The sequence below is a fragment of the Micromys minutus genome (genome assembly GCF_963924665.1).
Source record: "Micromys minutus genome assembly, chromosome: 1".
Classification (NCBI taxonomy): domain Eukaryota; kingdom Metazoa; phylum Chordata; class Mammalia; order Rodentia; family Muridae; genus Micromys; species Micromys minutus.
This window is the reverse complement of record NC_137969.1, coordinates 62,274,979-62,295,468: the sequence shown is the minus strand read 5'-3', so window position 1 is coordinate 62,295,468 and position 20,490 is coordinate 62,274,979. Positions and strand designations below refer to the sequence as shown.

The 20,490-nt window shown below is 47.1% G+C and overlaps 1 protein-coding gene and 1 long non-coding RNA gene across 3 annotated transcripts in view; one reads left to right on the top strand and one right to left on the bottom strand.

Moving 5' to 3' along the window:
• Nucleotides 1-1,804, bottom strand: part of WDR26 (WD repeat domain 26) — a 40,100-nt gene extending 38,296 nt beyond the window's left edge. The window contains exon 1 of one of the 2 annotated variants that reach the window (XM_080909401.1): nucleotides 935-1,804. In XM_080909401.1, the coding sequence (XP_080765527.1) occupies nucleotides 935-1,290 (356 nt within the window). In that variant the 5' untranslated portion in view covers nucleotides 1,291-1,804. The remainder of the gene's footprint in view (nucleotides 1-934) is intronic. The other variant, XM_080909400.1, reaches the window with a different exon arrangement.
• An 863-nt stretch (nucleotides 1,805-2,667) lies between these two features.
• LOC308419962 lies at nucleotides 2,668-6,982 on the top strand. The gene is made up of 3 exons (XR_013975013.1): nucleotides 2,668-4,252; nucleotides 4,799-4,978; nucleotides 6,567-6,982. It is a non-coding gene; the product is annotated as an uncharacterized lncRNA (long non-coding RNA).
• The last annotated feature ends 13,508 nt before the right edge of the window (nucleotides 6,983-20,490 follow it).

The window sequence follows — 20,490 nt, the reverse complement described above, 5'->3', positions numbered from 1 at the left end:
CACACACTGGAGCTTGCACACAAAGCAAAACCAAACAAACCCAAAAACCAGGGTCGCCTAAAAGTTTAATTTAAAATTTGCTTTGACGCTAGGAAACTGTTGCATGTTTACTGTCAGCTCCTGGCTCTGCCCCCTTCTTTAAGCTCCAGGACACTCCCACCAACCCTACTTCAACTCCATCAGCTTTTCTTTCCTGTGTGTACAAAGCAGTTGAGTTTTGACTGAACCCGGTCGCTGTCTACCTTCACCCTAAGTTAAAGGCCACCCAAACTACTTGAAAACAAATGATTCACCAGACCAGACATCATATTTTTCAAAAGGCAATCTTCTGGGTTTTGTGAGATTTTTTTTTTTTTAAAACTAGTGCTAGGCCTCTAGTACACACACACACACGGCCTCTGCATGACTTCCACTCGGTATCTGGCTTCATTATTCCCATCAGATTTACTCGACAGCCTCTTCCCAAATTATCCCAGCCCCTTAGTTCCCATAAACACTTGTAGGCGACTGTCCTTCCTGATTGGTAGTTTGCCTGGGCTGTCGTCGGTCAGGGGTGGGGGTGGGGATGTGTCCCACAAAGATGCCTCTGAGACACACTTGAAAAACAAATCCTCCAAGGTTCATTATTTCCACCGCTCTGATCCACCCCTCCCCCAGCATAAACACCCTCGGTGTCCGCCTTCTCGGACGGACAATCCAGCGCTGGAGGTGCGTGGGGAGGGGTCGCTCTGGGCTTCCACTACCCCTCCCCAGCCCAGACGGTTCGGCTGGTATCAAGACGTCAGGCCGATTCCTTTTCCTCCACCTTCCCTCCTATCCTCCCCAGGGCTGTCTGTCCGCGGCCTCCTGCGCACTGGGCCTCGGGGTCCCCGCAACCCACCGGGAGGCTCGGTCCCAGCCTGGCTTCCTCACCAGTTGTAGGACGGACACTTACTTGAGCCCTAGGCCATTGAGGTGCTGTCCTATGAGCCTAATGACATCCTCATCGGACTGCGAGAGCCGCTTCTTCTTCTTGAGGCTGCTGCCCAGCTCGGGGGTGGCCTGGGCGGCGGCGGCGGTGGCGGAGGCCGCGGCGGCCCCGCCGGGAACCCCGTTATTGACACTTAGGTTGTTGCTATTGTTGCCAGCGGCGGAGGGGGCGGCAGGCAGGAGCCCGTTGGCGTGGGCCAGGTCCCCCGCGGACGTCGCCGAGGGGGACGACTCCCCGTTCTGCGCCGTCAGGCAGGCGAGCTCCGGGGTCTGGCCCTGGCCCCCGCCGCCCCCGCCTCCTCCCGCCCCGTTGGCCTGCATGGTGCCGCCGCTGACCAGGCTGTGGCCGCTGCTCCGCTGCTGGGCGGCGGGGGCGGCCGGAGGCAGTCCCACCACCACCACCACGGAGGAGGAGGCGGCCGGCGAGGGCGAGGGCGGGGGGGGGAGGCCTGCTCGGCCGGCCGAGGCCCCGGGCTCTCCTGCTCCCTCCGCCGCCGAGGCTCGGGGCTTCTTCCGCGGGGGCGGGGAGGCTCCGCCGGCGTCCGAGTCGGAGGAGGAGGAAGCGGAGGCCAGAGTTTCCTCGCCGAGAGAGGCCGTGGTGGGAGGCCGGCGGGGCGCGGCGGGGGTCGGTGGGGCGGGAGGAGGGGGAGAAGGAGGACCGGGCCCTTCCCCCCCCCTCCGGAGGCGCTCGCGGCGCGGCCCGGGGGCTCGCGGGCACTGGGGGGGCGCGGGCCCGAAGCTGGAACCCCGACGGCGGAGGCGGCGGCGGAGGCAGGGGCCGCCTCGGTGCTCGGTCCGCGCTGCTCCGCTCCCTGGTGTGTTGATTCTTCCCCCAGCTGCTGCCTAATGGAGTCCGGGCGCTGGCGTCACAGGAAATGCCTATACTGCCCTCCTCGCTCACTTCCGGCAGCAGGTATGGAACCTATAGGGGGCTGTCACCCGGCACGTGTGTGTCCGGCAGCCGGGCTAAGGCCGTGGGGTGAAGGCGAGGGCCGCCGGGGTTCCGGCTCCCGGTGGGGTGCGACCCAGCACGACCTGGCCCGCCTGTGCGAGCCGCCCTGGCTCCGGGGCCTGGCGTGCGAGCTCCACCCGCCGTAAGTTCGCAGCCACAGTCAGAGGCCCTGCAGAGTGCGAGGTAGAGATGGTGTCCGCGCTGTGCACCCGGAGTGACCCAGAAAGGAGCGACCAGCCGGCGTGGAGGGGGCCGCACGGGCCAGGGTGGGGCCGCGGGCGGCCTGGTTTTGCAGCTGTAACTTCGAGCACAAGGGTGTGCTAGGCCCTTGTCCACTGGCTTCAGGCTCTGCACCCGGGATTTAACCACTGCCTCGGTTAGGGTGGAATCCCTTGAACTTCCACAGCCAAGCACCACACACACTTGTTGAATCCGTGTCACCCTAGGACAAGGGAGATGACAGCAGAGCCGAGCGTGCTCCACCCTGGAAAGGCGAAGTCGTCTGTAACTAACTGCCTTCCCTCTGGGAGGAAAAACAACTCGTGGGGGCAAGAAGTTTCAAAGACTGCGGGTGTGTAGAGGCGCTTTGCTTTGGAGTTTTACTGGGTTTGTTTTGTTTTTCTTTTAAGTGCTCGCTCAGATGTCTTGTTCCTAGTTCCTGCTACCTCTCTGACGGGTGTGGGGGGTGGGACGGATTGGGGCAGATCGTTCAGATCCTTTGAAATTTTCAACTGGCCCAAGTCTCACTGTCCTAGTGCATTAAAGCGGCTTACTTTAAGCAGCAGAGAACTGAGATGTATGTTACTTAGTGGCAAATGGTCCACAGGACCCCTAGTCAGTTACATGTAGTTGTGTGGTAGTATGTAGACCTGGTGTGTTCAGATATTTTCCCTGACGTTTAGGAAATCCTTGGTGACTTCCCTTTGGGAGGAAAAATAACAATAACAACAACCAGTCAACCAGCCAAACAAACCTCAACAGCCTCAAGCAATACATGTTATGTCTACTCCACTCACAGCTCAGTAATTTTGAGGTCTTTGGGGGACAGCCCTTTTTAATTTAGAAGTGTGATAAAAATTAGCCTGATTTGTCAAGAAACCTGAGCTCGGTTCGCCTTGGGACTGGGAAGAGAAACAGAAGGCCAGGGCAGCCTTACAGAGATTGAGCTTTGTGGCTGTCAGGCTTTCAGTATGTTTTCAGGTGTCAGCTGTAATTGCAATGTGACTCACATACCAAATCGGTATTCACCTGAGACAGACCTTCGTTGTAGCTAAGGTTCATAGGGCACAGACAGTATAGCCAGCAGAGCCAGAATTACTAGATAGTTAATGCCTTCACAGATCCCTAAACAGTAACTTCAGAAATCTCATTATCATGAAGGTTTGTTACTGCTTAGGCAAAATTTACTCTCCACAAAATAGTTTATACTAATTGACTAGGTTCCTAGCAACCTTCAGATGGACCAAGTCTGAGTAAAGTCTACCGCTTTTATAAAGAAAAGAACCATTTGACTACAGGCTCACACTCACAAACAAAGCGAGAAGAATGAAAGGAGCAATAAACAGGACTTGATCGCCATCCAAGCTCCGTATGCATAGCTCTGGGTGACCAACACTGCTCTTACAGTTGTTGAATTTATGAGATCCATACACATGTCCACCTTTTATCTGTAGTAAATATTGAGAACCTGTTGTCTGACTCTAGGCCTCTTTTAGAGACGGGTTGCAGCCCCACTTGCCCCTGAATAATTTTGAAACACTGTTCTGCTCATTCAGAAACCTTTAGTAGCCTCATGCTATCCACATGTATAAAAACGTATAATTGACTTGCATTCCCTGCAGATCTGGTCTTATTTCAGTCTTTCTTCTTGGCTAGTTCTCTTTTTAAAAGCTTTTTGTTGTTATCTTATTTTTAGTTAGCTCATAAATTATGTGTTTCACATTGTACAGTGTACCTTTATGGAAAGGATTTAATCTCTTGCCATCTCTGTGAACCCTTTGTCACTGTCATCAAATGTGCTAGGCTTGTTTCTTCTGAAGACTTTCTGGCTTCTCTACCAGTCTGATTATATGGAGTTTCTCTGTCAAGACTCGGCTCCTTGTGAACCTTCTCAGAGGAGTGTTTCCCAACTTCTAGCCTCTGCTATGAGTGGGATTTGTTGGGACTCCCCAATACTGAAGATTGCCATGAGCTCATCCACGGACACTCCTGAGCTCACTAAGGGGAACTTTCTAGACCTCTGTCTCCTGGCTTTATCTCTTCTGTCCTCCTACAAAAGACTAAGCTGGGTCTAGGATTAGGTCAAATTGCCTCTTGGGAGAAAAATTGCAGGTATGTTTATTTAGGTGCTTACTTAATTTCTGTACTATTATATGGGACTCTATATGAAAGTCCTGTAGTAGGTGCAAAATGGAGGGGACGCCTTGGTCTGTTCTGCAGCGTTAGGGAAGCAAGGATTTTCTGTGCGCTAGGCTGTGCCCTCTTGCTAGAAAGCGGAAGTTTTGATTGTGCCACCTTGTCAGGGATGCTGCAGTCGGCTGCTCAGTAGGTTGTTAAGTAATTGACACTGAGGCCTTTGCCAGTCTCTTCAGGTTCTCCTGGGACTGTATGTTTGAGATGGACAGCAAGTGTACAGCTGCCTGGAGGGCAGAATCCCTGTGTATTCATCTTAAGGCTCTGTTTTTAAAACTATAGGTCATAACCCATTTGTGAAACTGAGCCATAATTGATTTTTTTAAAAGTAAAATAGAAAATTATACAAGCATGAATATTCAGGTAAATCACCTAAGGGTGGTGTAGTTATTTTGTGAAGCTTGTCTTTCAGTGACAGATACATGTCTGGGCTTTATAAAGTAAATGCATTTCTTCTCTTTTCAGAAGGGTTTGAGGGCTGAAGTGATGGCTCAGCAGAGCACCAGCTGCTCTTGCAGAGGACCCAAGTCTGATGATTCCCAACACCTGAACGGCCTGTAACCCTAGATCCAGGGGACCCAGCAGGCATGCATGTGATGCACATGCATGCAGACAAATCATTCCTACAGATAAAGGAAAAAACAAGTAAATCTAAAAAATGTTTTAGAGTTTCCAAAACAGCTGGGTAGTAGTGGTGCATGCCTTTGATTCCAGCACCCAGGAGGCAGAGGCAATCGGATCTCTGAGTCTGAGCCCAGCCTGGTCCACAGGAGCTCCGGGGCAGCCAGTATATACAGAGGAACCCTGTCTTTTTTTTTTTTTTTTTTTTTTTTTTTTTTTTTTTAAGATTTATTTATTATATATAAGTACACGGTAGCTGTCTTCAGACACACCAGAAGAGGGCATCAGATCTCATTACAGATGGTTGTGAGCCACCATGTGGTTGCTGGGATTTGAACTCAGGACCTCTGGAAAAACAGTCAGTGCTCCTAACCACTGAGACATCTCTCCAGCCCAAGAAACCCAAAACCAAACACAGTAATATAGCAGGTTTGGTGGCACACTCCTTCAATCCCAGCCCTTGGGAGACTGGGATCAGTTTCATCTACAGAGTGAGTTCCAGGACAGCCAGGACTAGATATAGAGACCCTGTTTCAAAAAGCCAAAAAGAAAGAAATGGGGGTGGGGGTAGGACAGACTCAATCATTTACCTCAGTCCTTAAAACTAAAAAGATCAACTTTCAAAAGTTGAGATGTTTTGAATATAAAGGTGTTTATAATCACAAAAGTAAATTTTCACAGTTGTTGATTAAACTGGTAAAAATTATGTTTCTGTCAATATTTAAGTTTAGGATTTGGGAGTAGAGAAAGAAGTTTAATATATAGAGCCCAGGCTGGCCTGGCACTCACACTATATAGCCCAGGCTGGCCTGGGACCTAGCCTCTTGCCTTACCTTTTGGAGTGCAGGGATGCCAAGCATGCACCCGCACTCATAACTCTTCTGCCTTTGTCAAGCGGCAGACTGGACTTACTGAACTGGGGTAGGCTGAGGAGAAGGCGGAGTGAATCCCGGAGTCAGAATACTTGGTCAGTCACCTGACTCTAAACAAGCCATTTGACTTCACTGTCCCTCAGACACAATGTGTCATTTTTATTTTAAAGTAGATAATAACCCTATTAATTTGTCTAATGGAGTTGGTGGATGGATAAATGGGATTAGAAAAAGCAAACAAACAAGCAAATAAAAAACATACCAAAACCTTTTAAAATAAGTTTAAACCCTCAATCCTTTAAGGACCTGAGGCAGCTATGTGTGGTGATATCAGATAGCTTTATTATTGAGATGAGGACTTGAGCCACTTTCTGACCTTAACCCTGCCCTTCAGCCTTGGTCATGCAGCCATTTACAGTCATTCCTGTCATACTTCTGTCAGCCTTGTGAGGGGAGGGAGGGCCCAGCCACCAACCAGTTTTAACCACTGCCCTGTGCATGTCTCCTAGCACAGACAGTTCGGGTGGGGGGAGGGTGTTGAAGCACCAGGTGCTTCATCCCATGGGAAGCCAGAGGCCTTTGAACTCACAGGGAGCATCATCCACCTTTGTCCCAGAGGCAAGAAGCCTTTCCTCAGTAGCTGTCTCTGGCTGTTCAGAGGCCCATTTGGTAGAAATGTCTGGGGCAATTTTCTGAAAGAAATGACTACACTAACAACTTACTGTTTTTCTACCACACAGCTATAAGAGATTGCTTGGAGTCGTTTTGTGACACCAACCTGGAGGTGCGGTGACACTCTTGAAGCACAGTGTCTGAAAGAAAGAGGAACTCACCAGGGCTGGGAAGGACACAGAGGCCAGGTACCACGATGCATAGAGAAGGAATGTTCCAAACACTGTATAGGGCTGTTCTTGGGAAGTGAGTAGGCACACACGTATGCTTATATTTCTGGTAGGACAGACATGTGGACAGTGGCTTTCTGTGCAGGGACTGAATGAAACTTCCCTCACTTTAGATTTTCTAACTGTCAGTATATTTATAAGTGTTAACAGAGTTTATTTGGGTTATAAAGATAATAGATTAATTTGCTTTTTTGTATTAATGTTACACTTTTAAAACACTAGTGTTTCTAAAAGAACGCTCAAAAAACAATCAATACAAGAAGTTAACCCTAATAAAAACATGACAGATAACGCAGTGTGTGTTCTGTATTTGTTCTTTAAGAATCTTCTCTCCATAACCTGGATCTCCTATATCTTCAGGCTGCTGTCTCCCCCTCGCCCCCCCCCCCCCACACATCAAACATGGCTACAGTCATCCTGGGGATAAAGAGCAGAAAGGCATTTCTATTTATTAACTTTGAAAAGTAGATAAATAATTAATAGGCCAGGGAGTCCCTGCATAGAGTCTGACAACAGGCCCTTTGGGCAGACTTCCTTATTCACAGTTCAAATGTTCTTCCTTCCTTATTCACTCTTCTCCCTCTGGCATTTGTAAAGCTCATACATAACCATGGGACAATTACGACTTCAGTAAATTCTGCTTATTAAAAATATAGTCCACGTAGAGATACCTGACTAGTAGATATTTAAAACTGAACTTTTTTGAAGCAGGTTTTTTAAAACTGGAATGGGCATGGTGGTGAATCCCTTTGATCTCAGCAAGCAAGACGCAGAAGCAGGAGGATCTCTCTTGAGTCAGAGACCAACTTGATCTAAACTATTCACACATACACCCACAGCCAGCTAGTGAAACCTGTCTCAAAACAATTATTGAAAAATTAATGTAGACTTTGTAGCCCTTTCTAAAATATTGTTATTTTAGAATTGCTAAGGGGCTGGGGAGACAGTGCGGCAGTGTGGAGCAGTTGTTCTTGCAGAGGACTCTGGTTCCATTCCCAGCACCCATGCCGAGGTTTACAACTGCCTATAACTGCACTTCCTGGGGAATCTGACCTCCAAGGGAACCAGGCATACACACAGGCAGCAGGGCATCCATACACATGAAATAAAAAGTATAAAGCGATTGCTGGATCTGTAGGTCAGGTGGTAGAGCAGGTTTCAGGTCCTGAATGCAGTGCCCAGCACCAAATAAAGATTTTAAACTGTGCCCTTTAATATTAACTGGTTTTAGTGATATTAAACACACAGGCAAATGTGAAATAGCCTAAATTAAAAAAAAAAAAAGTTTGTTGAATGAGAGGCCATCAAGCTGTCTGTGGGAACTACGTCAATAATCCTAACATTTGGGAGGTGGAGGTAGGGTCAGAGGTTCAGAGTCCTCAGTTACTTAGTGACACGTGAATGTCAATCCACCTAGACTACACGAGACATTGTTCTACATGCTTTACATGTATTGTCCATTTAATCTGCCAGTATCTTTTTTTTTTTTTTTTTTTGAGAGACCATAATGCCAGTGATTGGCAACACAAGAACAAAACATAGCCTGACCCTTCTTGAGACTAGTGGAAGAAAACCATGGCCAGGGTAGACTAGAGATTTGTAGGTTCTATTTAACAGTAATGGGAGTTGCTTCTTCTGAACATAAACTTTCAATGTTTAGTTTTGCTTTGGCTTTTTGAGACAGGGTGTAGCCTTGGCTGTCTTGGAACTCACTCTGTACGGCAGGTTAGGCTCAAACTCGGAGATCTGCCTGCCTTTGCCTCCCAAGGGCTGAGATTAAAAGTGTTACCACCACTGCCTGGCCACAAGTTTTCTTTGTGCATTTCTGAAAGATGAGAATGCCCATTTCCTGGTCCAACCTCTGCTTCCAGTGCTAGGTCATTGTCAAAGACTATGGCATAGAAATAGGTGTGTTGGCAAGGCTTATCCAGAATTAGAGTGATGGTATTCTTGTTTTCTGGTGTCTAGTGGGTCTACTCTTTTTTTACTACCATAGTTTATTTTTGTGTGTATTGGGGAGTGTGTAGGTCAGAGACAACCTCAGGGCTACCATGTAGGTTATGGGCATCAAACACAGGTCCTCAGGCTTGGTGCCAAATCTTCTGAGCCATCCTGACAGCCCCTGGTTCCCTTTTACCTTTTCTATATCCTGTGATGGAAAATATCCATAACAGAGCTTCCATAATCATTTAGACTAAGAGCTGACACTCTTGGCCAGGCATTGTTCTAAGTGGCATAAATACATTGTCTAATTTTATTTTTCCCAGCACCCTTATGACATACAATTAGCCCCATTTTACAGATTAAAAACTGAAACCCAGACAATTTGAGGTCACACGGTTTGTGTGTGGCAGAGCTGTGTACTCAACTCTACAATAGGCTACTTTTCAGAGATAGCTATTGGTAGACTATAAAAGGACCACTGTTTAATTTCTTCAAGGTTAAAAGAACACTTAGAGCAAGTCCTATAAATTAATTTTTGTGTATATGAAGCCTTGGTCTTTCAGCTTTGATGCCTGTCCCATTTCACCAGACTGATCTATCACTGACTATCACTGAAGGACACCAAAAGCTGCCATAGGGGTGCCTGCAGTGCCCTTTTGAAGATGCAGCTCACTTCTCCAAGGAGTCCTGGTTGGAATGCAGATGTTCTGCCTGGTAGAGATTATACACAAAGCCAGATGTAACCTGTAGACTTAACCAACCAGGACACCCCGGCAGACAGTGACAGTATGCACAGGAAGGAATTTACTCTCCCTGTAAGAAAGCTCTCGCAGCCGATGTCCTCTAGAGAAGCTGGAAGAAATTCTCGAGACTCAAGACACCCTCACCAAGTCTACTTCAATTTGCGTTTGTGTAGACCCAGGTTTAGGATGAGGATTCTGGAGTTGCAAACAGCCAGACTAGATTTGTTCAGGAAGTCATACCTGTTTTCTTATTGTTAGCACTTTCAGCCAGGGCAGCTTGCAGAGGAGGTCGCTGGCACATCACTGAGATGGAGTTACTTGGCATAAGCTTGATGTATGGGGTGATGTGTATAGCCTAGGCCAGCTCCAGGAAGCAGTGAAAGCTGCTGTTTATGGAGGGCAGCTAGGCTGCTCAGAGTCCTTAGATTGGTGCACACCCCAAAGAAGGTAGCTGTCTTAGTTTGGTTTTCTGTTGCTATAATAAAAACCATGATCAAAAGCCACTTGAAGAAGAAAGGATTCATTTTATCTAACAGCTCACAGTTCTTCATTAAAGGAAGGCTGGGCAGGAACCTAGAGGCAGGAGCTGAGGCAGAGGCTATAGATAGACACTTCTTATTGGCTTGCTCAGTTGGCTTTCTCATACACTCCAGGACCACTTGTTCTGGGGTGGCACTGTCTCCAGAAGGTTGGACCCTTCCACATTAACCACTCAACAAGAACATAAATCACATAAGCTTGCCAGCTGTCCAATCTGATGGGGGGGGCTTTTTCTCAATTGAGGTTATTCTCAGATGCCTGGCAATGTTACATTAACACAGACAGAAAAAAAAAAACCATAACCAGCACAGGGTAATTTTTTTTGTCATATCTGGATGAGCTCTCTAAGAAGAAGCACAGCGCTACCTGTTATGCAGATCAGCATGCAGTTTGATTTATGTGTTTTCTTCTCTTTCAGACATTTTGAAAATGGGTAGAGGTAAAGATGCCTTTAAAAATGAGTGTATTTACTTTTAGTTTATGTATGTATTTGCCTGCAAGTATATATTGTACTGTGTGTGTGTATGTGTGTGTGTGTGTGTGTGTGTGTGTGTGTGTGTAGTACCCTCAGAGGCCAAAAGATAGTGTCAGATCCTGTAAAACTGAAGTCATAGACAGTTGTGAGTTACTTTGTGAGTGGCAGGAACCAAATCCTGGTCCTTTATAAGAGCAGCTAGTGCTCTTACTGCTGAGCAGTCTCTCTAGACTCTCAATACACTTTCTTCTCTTTCTTCTTTGTATTTTTGGGTTTTTCTGAGACAGGGTTTCTCTGCGTGGTTATCCCTGGCTATCTCGGAACTCACTTTGTAGACCAGGCTGGCCTCTGACTCATGTAGACCTGTCTGCCAAGTACAAGGGCTAAAAGCATGTGTCACCAACCACAGCCCGGCTAGCTAGCCTGCTTGCCTGTCTATTCTCTCCCCTCCTCTCTTTCTCCATCCCCTGTCTTTCCTCCTTCCTTTCTTTCAAGACAGGTTATCACTATGTAACTATGAAGTCTGGCTGCTCTGCAGCTTGTTACATAAACTAGGCTGGTCTCAAGCTCATAGTTAAAGAGATATACCTGCCTCTGCCTTCCCTGTAATGGGGTTAAAGAAAGCCCCACCACCCCTGGCTTTTTTCCTTTTCCTTTTTTAAATTCAGTACTATGAACTGAATCTAGAGTTTTAATACATACCAGGCAAGTATTCTACCACTGAAGTCTGTTCTTCAGCTAGTTTTATTTTGTTGTTGTTTTGAGACAGGGTCTCTCTGGTTTATACAGGCTGGCCTTGAATTTGTTCCATAGCCTAGTCAAGCCTTGAACTTGAGATCCTTCTGCTTTAGCCTCCCCAGTAGCCCGCCTTTGTAGAACGCTGGAAAGTGTAAATTCATTTCCCATTACTGACATAAGCAAAAAAAAAAAAAAAAAAAGAAACCATTGCCATAGTTCCCTTATGACACCTAAACAGCTAATAGCCCCTTAATTATCATCAAATGTGCAGCTAGTCTTCAGAATTTCTCTAACAGCCATAATTCTTTCAAACAGTTGGCTTGTATGAAACAAGATCTAAACAAGGCCCACATATCACATTTCTTTGAAGTAGTAAGTCTCTCTGTCTTTTTTAGAAATGGTTTTAATTAAAGTACCATATATAGAGAGGAGTATATAAATCCTTAAGTGTACAATTTGGCTTCTTTCCCCCCTTGAAGTGAATATGTATGCAGCCATCACCCAGGCTGTGAAACAGAGCAATACCCAGATGCTAGTAGTAAATAGTTGTAGTTTCAGTTGGCATTTCTCTTATGGCTAGTGTTGAGTCTATTTACACGCATAAACATGTATGCTTGTTTTGCTGTTAGCACGTGCTCATTCTCTCTTGTGAAGTCTTTTTACTGCCTGCCTCACACCTACTTTTTTATTTGTTTGTTTGTTTTTGAGACAGGATCTCACAACATAGCTCTGGTTGGCTTGGAACTCAACGTGTAGTCTAGGCCTGATCTCAGAGACTCTTCTGTCCTTGCCTCCCAAGTGCTGGGATTAGTGCACCATGCCCAGCCCTTATTCCTGCCATTAAAACTGTTACTCTATAGATATTACTAATTTATGAAGTTAAAAATATGGAATATTTTTGTTTTATGTTTGTGAGTGTTCTGTCCTCATGTGTGTAAGGACATTACATGTGTTTAGTATGCACAAAGGGCAGAAGACAGTGCTGGATGCCCCAGGACCGACGTCACAAACAGGTACCATGGCAGGACTGGGAATCCAACCCAGGTCATCTAAAGGAGCAGTGAGTGCTCCCCCTGATTTCTGTGATTCCTTTTCTTTCTTTCTTTCTTTCTTTCTTTCTTTCTTTTTTTTTTAAGCAAGGTCTTATGCAGCCTATGCTGGTCTTTAACTTCCAGCGTGACTTTGAATTTCTCATCTCCTAGAAGTACAGTGCTAGAATTGCAGGTGTGACCCCCCCCCCCCGTTCTGCTTTTGGGTGGTACTGGGATCTAACCCAGGGCTTACTGCATACTAGAAGAAATAAATGGACTACAGCCCTGATTCTGGGAATTCTTTGTATGTTCTGGGTTTGAGTCCTTTTGTAGACCTCTTCTCCCACAGTGTGACTTGCTTTCACTTTTAATGATCTCTTGATGAATTCTTAATTAAATTCAGCTACTCTCTTGTTACTATAATGGTTTTTTTTTTTTTTTTTTTTTTTGTTTTTGTTTTTTTAGTGTTTCACTTTAGAAGACATTGGTATGTCCTCAAGGACACGAGGACAGCCTACTAGCATCTTCTAGGCTCAGTGTTTTCTCCTTTTTTTGCCTGTAGCCTTTATGGGCTGATGTTTTGGGGAGTGGGGAAGCAGGTATGAGTTAGGGACTCCACAGTTCCAGCCGAACATACCATACTTTTAGAGAAATCGTCTCCCGTGTCCTTCAGGGCAGTCGCTGTCATAAACTAGGGGCCAGCACATGCTTGAGCATGCTTCTAAATACTTCTTCATTTCTCCGGTATGTTCACGTATCTCTGCCGCCACTGGCAGAAGTCCAGCCCTGCCATCCTGGCTCAGTGGGAGTAGTTGTCTTAAGTTTTGTACCTAGTAGTGTGGGTCTCTCCACTGGTTTTTCTTTAAGATTGTCTTGGCTATTCTTAGTCCTTTGTGTTTCCTAGAAAATATAAAATCATCTTGTTATTGTAAAACATGCTTGGATTACATTGCAATTAGAATGCATATGTAAATCAATTCAATTTGGGGTAAACAGGTTTTTTTATAATGTTGAATATTTAAGAATGGAAGGTTAGGTGTCATGACACAGGTTTCTAATCCTAACACTCAAGAGGCAGAATCAGGCAGATCTCTGAGTTTGAGCCTAGCCTGGTGTGTGGAGTGAGTTCCAGAACAGCCAGGACTACATAGAGAAAACTTGTCTCCAAAACACCACCACCACCACCTCCACCTTTACCACCACCACCATCACCACCTCCACCACCACTACCACCTCTACCTCCACCTCCACCAACACCACCACCACCACCACCTCCACCAACACCTCCACCAACACCACCACCATCACCACCTCCACCACCACCACCTCCACCATCACCACCTCCACCACCACCACCACCACCACCTTCACCTCCACCAACACCTCTACCAACACCTCCACCAACACCACCACCACCATCACCACCTCCACCACCACCACATCCACCTCCACCATCACCACCTCCACCACCACCACCTCCACCTCTACCACCACCATCACCTCCACCTCCACCAACACTACCACCACCATCACCACCTCCACCTTCACCACCACCACCACCACCACCTCCACCTCCACCAACACCACTTCCACCAACACCACCACCATCACCACCTCCACCTCCACCAACACCACCTCCACCAGTACCACCACACACCGATAGAATATGGAATATTTCTCTGTTTTTATTGTTTTCTTTCTCCTTTTGTTTGTCTTCCTAATTTTTCTTTGTTCTTATTTTCTGACTAAGTATTCCTATGCAGCCGTGCTCTCAGGTGCCCGGATTTTGAGTAGGTACCCCCTGCCCAGCTCTGTATCTTTTTTTAAAATACAATCTTTTTCTTTTATTTATTATTGTTTATGTAGAAGAGGCATGCATATGCATGCCAGGATGTGCATGTGGAGGTCAGAGGACAACTTATGCAAATTGATTCTCCTCTCCCACCTGTCTCTGGGTTACAAGAACTAAACTCAGGTGGTTGGATCTTGAGGACCAGCAGCTGGGCCGTTCTGCCACTTCCACAATTACTCTCTTCCTGGATGCTTTGTGACTTTTCTCTACAGGAATCTCACATCCTCTGTTGGATTTATTTCTAGTTACTGGTTAAATGGCATCCCATTGGATTTTCTTTCTTTCTTTCTTCCTTCCTTCCTTCCTTCCTTCCTTCCTTCCTTCCTTCCTTTCTTTCTTCCTTTCTTTTGCCTTAGTGCTAGCCTGTGGACAGGAACTTCATCATCACAGCACATTAAACCTTGTGTCAGGCCTGGTTTTCAGTCTTGACTAAGTGTTTTTCAACTGCCAGTCTTCAGTACAGCTGGTGCCTGAGTCTTCTCAAAGCCGCAGCCTTCAATTCACCCTTTAATGAGGCTGAGAGGAGAGACTCTGGAATCTGCTGATGAAGGGAGCACTGTGATGGGCCAAGTGCACTACAAGGCTAAACCACCTGACCCAGGTGAAGCGTTAGGAAAGAGAGGACGTCATGGTGCATCTGTCTTCTAGCCTGGGGTATGTGGACTTCTGTCTTTCTTCGGTCTTCTGGAAGTGGGTGTCATGAGGAGTGTGGGGGGAGCAGGCCAGCTGTCTCAGTGGTAAATCCAGAACACTAGGATATAAGCTGTTCGTTATCCCCTTGGTATAGAGCTACAGAAGGGAGGACATTGGCTTTTACTTCATGATGAACTCTTAGAGCTTCGGTGCCTTATGGCAGAAGCCACCAGAGGCATTCCATACCATCAGGTACCATGGTAGTAGCACAGTAGCTTATGTTTATTGAGTACCACGTGCTGGTTTTTATCTACTTAATGAATATTAATGCTTTTAATCATCACAGTTACCCTCAGAAGGTTGGCCAGTTAACACTGTTCTTTGAAAAGAAATTATGTGTATGTATCTGTGTGAGAGTATGCCACATATTTTGTGGTGCCCAGAATAGGGTGCTGGATCTCCTGGGGCTGGAGTTATAGGAAGTTGTGAGCTGTCTGACATGGGTACTGGGAACTGAACTTAGGTCTTCTGCAAAAGAAGCAAGAACTCTCAACCACCGAGTCCTCTACCCAGCTCCCTTCTTCATGGTTTTGTTTGTTTGTTTGTTTGTTTTTGTTTTTTTAATGAAGGCAGAAACTGAACCTTAGCAAGGCTAATGACCAAATCACATAACTCATAGACTCAAACCCAAGGTGGCAGGTCCCAGAGCCCATGCTGCTCAGAGTAGATGACATTGCCATGGTATCTGCAGATGGAGGCCTGGGGAGGAGTGAGGGGACTTAAGGATCCCTGCAGTGTGTCCGCCCAGACAGCCTACTATGCTTGCTCTGAACTCAGTTAGGTTGTGAGGTGTCTTGTGAGGACTGTCAGGAATACCTTACAGCTGAGGCTGTGCACAGGTCTGAGAGCGACTTTGTGATAACACTAAGAGGTCAAGAGATGGGAAACAGCTGAGGCATTCCTAGCTTAATGTAAAGATAATCAAATTGAGAGGAAAAGCAGAACATCATCGATTTATCAATTTTATCACCTTAAGATTTCCTTGAACTAACTGCAAGCCTGACTTCTGGTCTTTTGTTTCTCTGAGGTTACAAGCATGTCTATATTTAGATCAATAGTCACGCTTCTGTGGTGATGGACCAGTGTGTGCCTCCAGAAACGGCTGTGAGCTGAAACCGCATGTGTGTCCTTAGCAGAGAAGTCATCAGCACTGTAGGTCTGGCACATCCTTGCCAGAGGGACTGCTACACAGACTTGCTTAGTAAGCAGATAAACAAGCTTTGTGCTAGGCACATAGTTGGCCACTTAGGCCAGAATCCACCCGCTCCTGGAAGCCGGGGCGCAGTCACACTGTGTCACAGACAGGATAGACCTAGAGAGAGATTCAGAGACTTTTATTTTGAGGAAAACATCAGAGCTTCTCCCACTGACACAAACTGGATCCTGGAAGTTTCTCTCACCTTATCCTCTCATCCCCTCCTGTATGTCACGTGTCACTGAGCTCTGTTGATTTGCCCCCTTAGCTCCTGACCCAGCTCTTCTCTCCTGTCATCATTGCCGTAATATTTTGCTTCTTTTTTTTTCCTAGTCTGGATTAGACAACAGCTTCCTAAATGCTTTGCACTTTTTCTAATTAGTTGCCTTTACTGCTACCAAAATCATAATAAGGAACAAAAACAGTGTCACTTGGAACTATTTGGATGGTTCTCCATAATATAAGCCACAATCCAATGCTCAGAGACTTAGAAGTTGGTCTCTACATGGAGGCTTTAGAGAAAGCACAACCGGACTCTGAGACAAGCACCCTAGTTACCCGACAGACAGGCAGCAACAGAGCAGAGTGAGAAATGCCTTTAGGGGCACTGATTTTGAGCCCCCTGTCCCTCACACCGGCTACACTAGATCTCCTGGGGCTCTGTGCTTTCAGAGTTTGTATATCTGTGTGATTTTCCTCACATGACAATTCCTAAATTTCCATAGAGATTGTCCTCAGAATCATCTAGGGAAAAAGCAACTCTCTTACCCTACCACGGTCTGCCTTTGAGGACGGCTGTGTCTCAGTCCACCTCAAGTACCTTCAGGCATTAGCCAAATGGCTTCTTCTGTCCAGCCAACTCTCCATCCAACCAATCAATGTCTAACGCACTTGCCGTATCTCTAAGACACTATTCTTGTCCCCGGAAACCTGTGGTGAACAGGACAGACTCCAAGTTCCTATGGAGCTTATACCTTTATCAGCTCACATCACCTTCATATCACTGTAAATGCTCATTTTAGATTCTGTCTTCTAAGGAAGACCCAAAATAAAGAAGAAAGAAACAGGAAACACATCACATGGTGTGTGGTGCTAACCCGAGACTTCAAGTCCGGGTCCCATGATGCAGACGGTTAGGTAGTGCCTCTCTGAGGGGCGTCCTGATGGCTGAGATCTGCATCAGCTGCTCTCGAGATGGGACTAGAGGGCATGCCAGCAGAGGGGGTGACTACATGAAGGCTTTAGAGAAAGCACAACCGGACGCTGAGAACAAGCACCCTAGTTACCCGACAGGCAGCAACAGAGCAGAGTGAGAAATGCCTTTAGGGCACTGAGACGAGAGCACGTGGCCTGCAGCTGGTTTGGGGACCAAAGGTAATCATTCTTCAGAACACTGCATTCTGGCTGGCAGATGCTGGTAACAAAATCAAAGGGCCCCCTTGTTCCTAAGTGATGCACAGAAGCTCGGAATGAGGGTTCCACACACCCTCTCCCTCTTGTCACTTGCAGCCAAGTCGTCATGCCAGGAAGGCCCATGTGAAGAAGGTTCCTGATAACTCCCACAAGTTTCCATCATTAAGATACATGATTAATAGAACCACGAGAAAATGCATCCTTTCCTTTGTTCTGCTCGTTGTATCTGCTACACTGAGAAGTTTCTCTCTTAGCATTTCTGTTTTCTTCCTATGCTCTTTGTAAAACTCGGTGTCACTTCCTCCATCCAATTCACTGTGTGCAGGCCATGTACTTAATACCTGTGTACTTAAAGCCTTCATGGGCTTTGTCTGAATCTCAGGTCACATGAGCCTCTCCTCTCCTGGTATAATTGGCCCCTGCCGGAAGTCACCAAGTGACAGAGACAAAGGATAATGCTTGTTGCAGGTGGGCTGGCATGAGCTGCCAACCAGGAGGCCCAGCTTGGGAGGCGCTGTTGAGAGACATTGCTTGGGGAGGTTTGTTCTGACTCACATTCCTTTAAATCTTTGGAATTGGCCTTAAGATGCCCAAGAAGGTCTGTGACGTGGAAGGAGGTTTATGCTTAGCGACGGTGTGCCCTGATGGGTGGTGGGTATCCTCCAGATCTGGACTGACAAAAGCATGTCTATTCCTGTGGTCCTATAAACCAAGTGTTTGCCACACCCAGGCCACGTCTCTGCTGTGGTGCAGGGTCCAGGCTTCATTTGTTTTCCCATCTACCGAGGTCCTAGGTTTATTTACTTATGGGAATTGGTGCCCTCAAAAGAGTCATTCAGTCAAACTCAATAGTGATTAAGGGTCGGAAGGAATTCTGGACTTGTAAACTTTTGAGACAAGGCAGTTGAGGCGCACAACAATAATGTGTCTTGCTCAGGGGAAGCGTGGGCTGGTATCAGAGCTGGATCTACCAGTCTTGGGCTCCTAGTTTCCAGGGTGGTGGTTCTGTTTCCACTCGTACTGCTGCCAGCCTGAAAGACACATAGCAAAGTCGTGACCAGATGAAAACAGCCGGAGTCTACATGTAGACACTGAGCTAGTACATAGAAGAATCCTTGACACATGTGTGTATGTGTGTGTGTGATCATACTTAAACCCCAGCACTCTGGAGACGGATAAGGGGGGATAAAGAGTTTAGGTTATTCTTGGCTGTGTAATGAGTTTGAGGCCAACTTGGGCTACTTGAGACTGTCTCTCTCTATCAAAAAAATTGGATTTCTGGTTTTTCTCTTCAAAGACTTGAGTACAAATTTCTGCAAGGTGAGTGTCTGATATAAACAGAGGCTTCTGCCTTTAACAGGTGATGTATGCTTCTGTTCACCTCAGTCTCCACTACTCCCTGTTGCCTCCCAGACCTCAGATTGACCATCAACTGGTACTTGTGGCTAAGCTTTTGTATTTCTGATGGCCAGAGTTGGAAGAAAGTGATCTATTTTCTTACCGTGTCTCTATTAAACATAGGCTATATTTCAAGAAGAAATGGGTATTTTAGAAAGCACGGCGGTGTTCGGTGGCTGGAAGAACACAGGACATTTAGGACACCGGTGTGAGTGCAGCTGTCAGGCACCGGTAGATGCTGGAGGTTGTGACTGTCCTTAACCCACAGCACCATGATCAGAAGAGAGGGTCTGAGCACTTCTTTCTTTTCACGGTGAGGCCATTGACTTCTGAGAGCGTTGTTGTTGTTGTTGTTGTTGTTGTTGTTTTGGTTTGTTGTAGCGTGGAAGAAGAATGGGACAAGGAAGGAGCAGGGCTGTCTCCTCTTCCTCTCAGGCCAGGCTCAGATCATTCAGACCCTGGATAGGTAGGGCAGTGGGTGTCAGAATTCACATAGGACTGGCTCAAGAGGTTCTGTTGTGATCCAGCCAAAGTCGCCAGGAGAGCGCCAGCAGGAGTGCGGGTACTACTCTGAGAAAAGGCACCCGAGCTGTCCAGCTAACATGGCTCCTGGAACAAAAGATGCTTTACTCTGCCCATCCAAATCTGAACACTGCTGTTTAGGGAACTGTTTTTATGGGCAACGGTTCCCCTCCAGCCCCCCCCCCCCATGCCCCCTCCCCCACTTCTATCTGTCCTTCACTTCCTCCAACTGACATCTCTGTATAAAAGCCAGGAGGCTCTGCAAAGTTAGAAGCATCCAGCTGCACTGTATGAGTGGGGCTGAAATGTGATGAGCTATAAGGTTGGGGGGTACGGGAAGCCAGCCTCTCTGTCTCTCTCCATGTAGTTAGTTTGCTTTTCTCCTGGCAGGTCAAGGGAGCTCAGTGAGAGACCTGCTAAGGAATGCATCCTTGTCCCTCACTGTTGTTTGCAGGGCAATAGCATAGTGATTCGTCACCTTGGAAGCTGCTGTTTGGCTGTAGGTGAGGAAGGCCACCTGCCCGTGTGGGAGGGATGCTCGTGACCTGAGCAAGCCTGACCTCCTTGTGTACCAGGCTGGCGTCTGATGCAGGAAGTGCTGTTTTTGTCTGTTCACCTCAGCAGTTTCCTGACTCACTCGCTGGAAGGGGCACACCCCATAGTCCTGCAGAGGAAACTTCGAAGGTTGCAAAGCTGGCCTTCACCTGGCTGACCGTGGGCCTAAGAGGTGGAGTCACTTAAGGAAGAAGGATTAGCAGAGGATGGAGCTGTTGTCGTTAGGATGCCACACGTGACAAACTCAACATGACCGCCCACCTCTTGGGTGACTCACAGACCTGAAGCATGAGTAACGTAGAGGGTGGGCAAGCAGGTATTTGATTCAGTAGGGTGGGGCTGAGTCCCTTCCTCTGCCCTCAGTACCCACTGCTCCCTCTCCAAAGGAACTGGAAGCCTGGAGGTTTCAGGTCCAGGTGAGCCTGTGAAGTCTCTTTTGGCCTGTGGAACCCTTGTCATTTGAATGGTTCAGTGAAGTGGCCCTTGTGACTCAAAGTGAGGCTTTGATCAGAGACCTGGATGCTCTTTGGCTTTCTAGACATCTAGCTGGTCCAGTATTACCCAAGGGTCACTAAGCAGTGGCCAACGATGGGACAGCTGGACCAGCTCAGCCTGCAGCACATTCTCAGCCTCCACTGTCAGGGCTGGAGTGGGGGTGACACT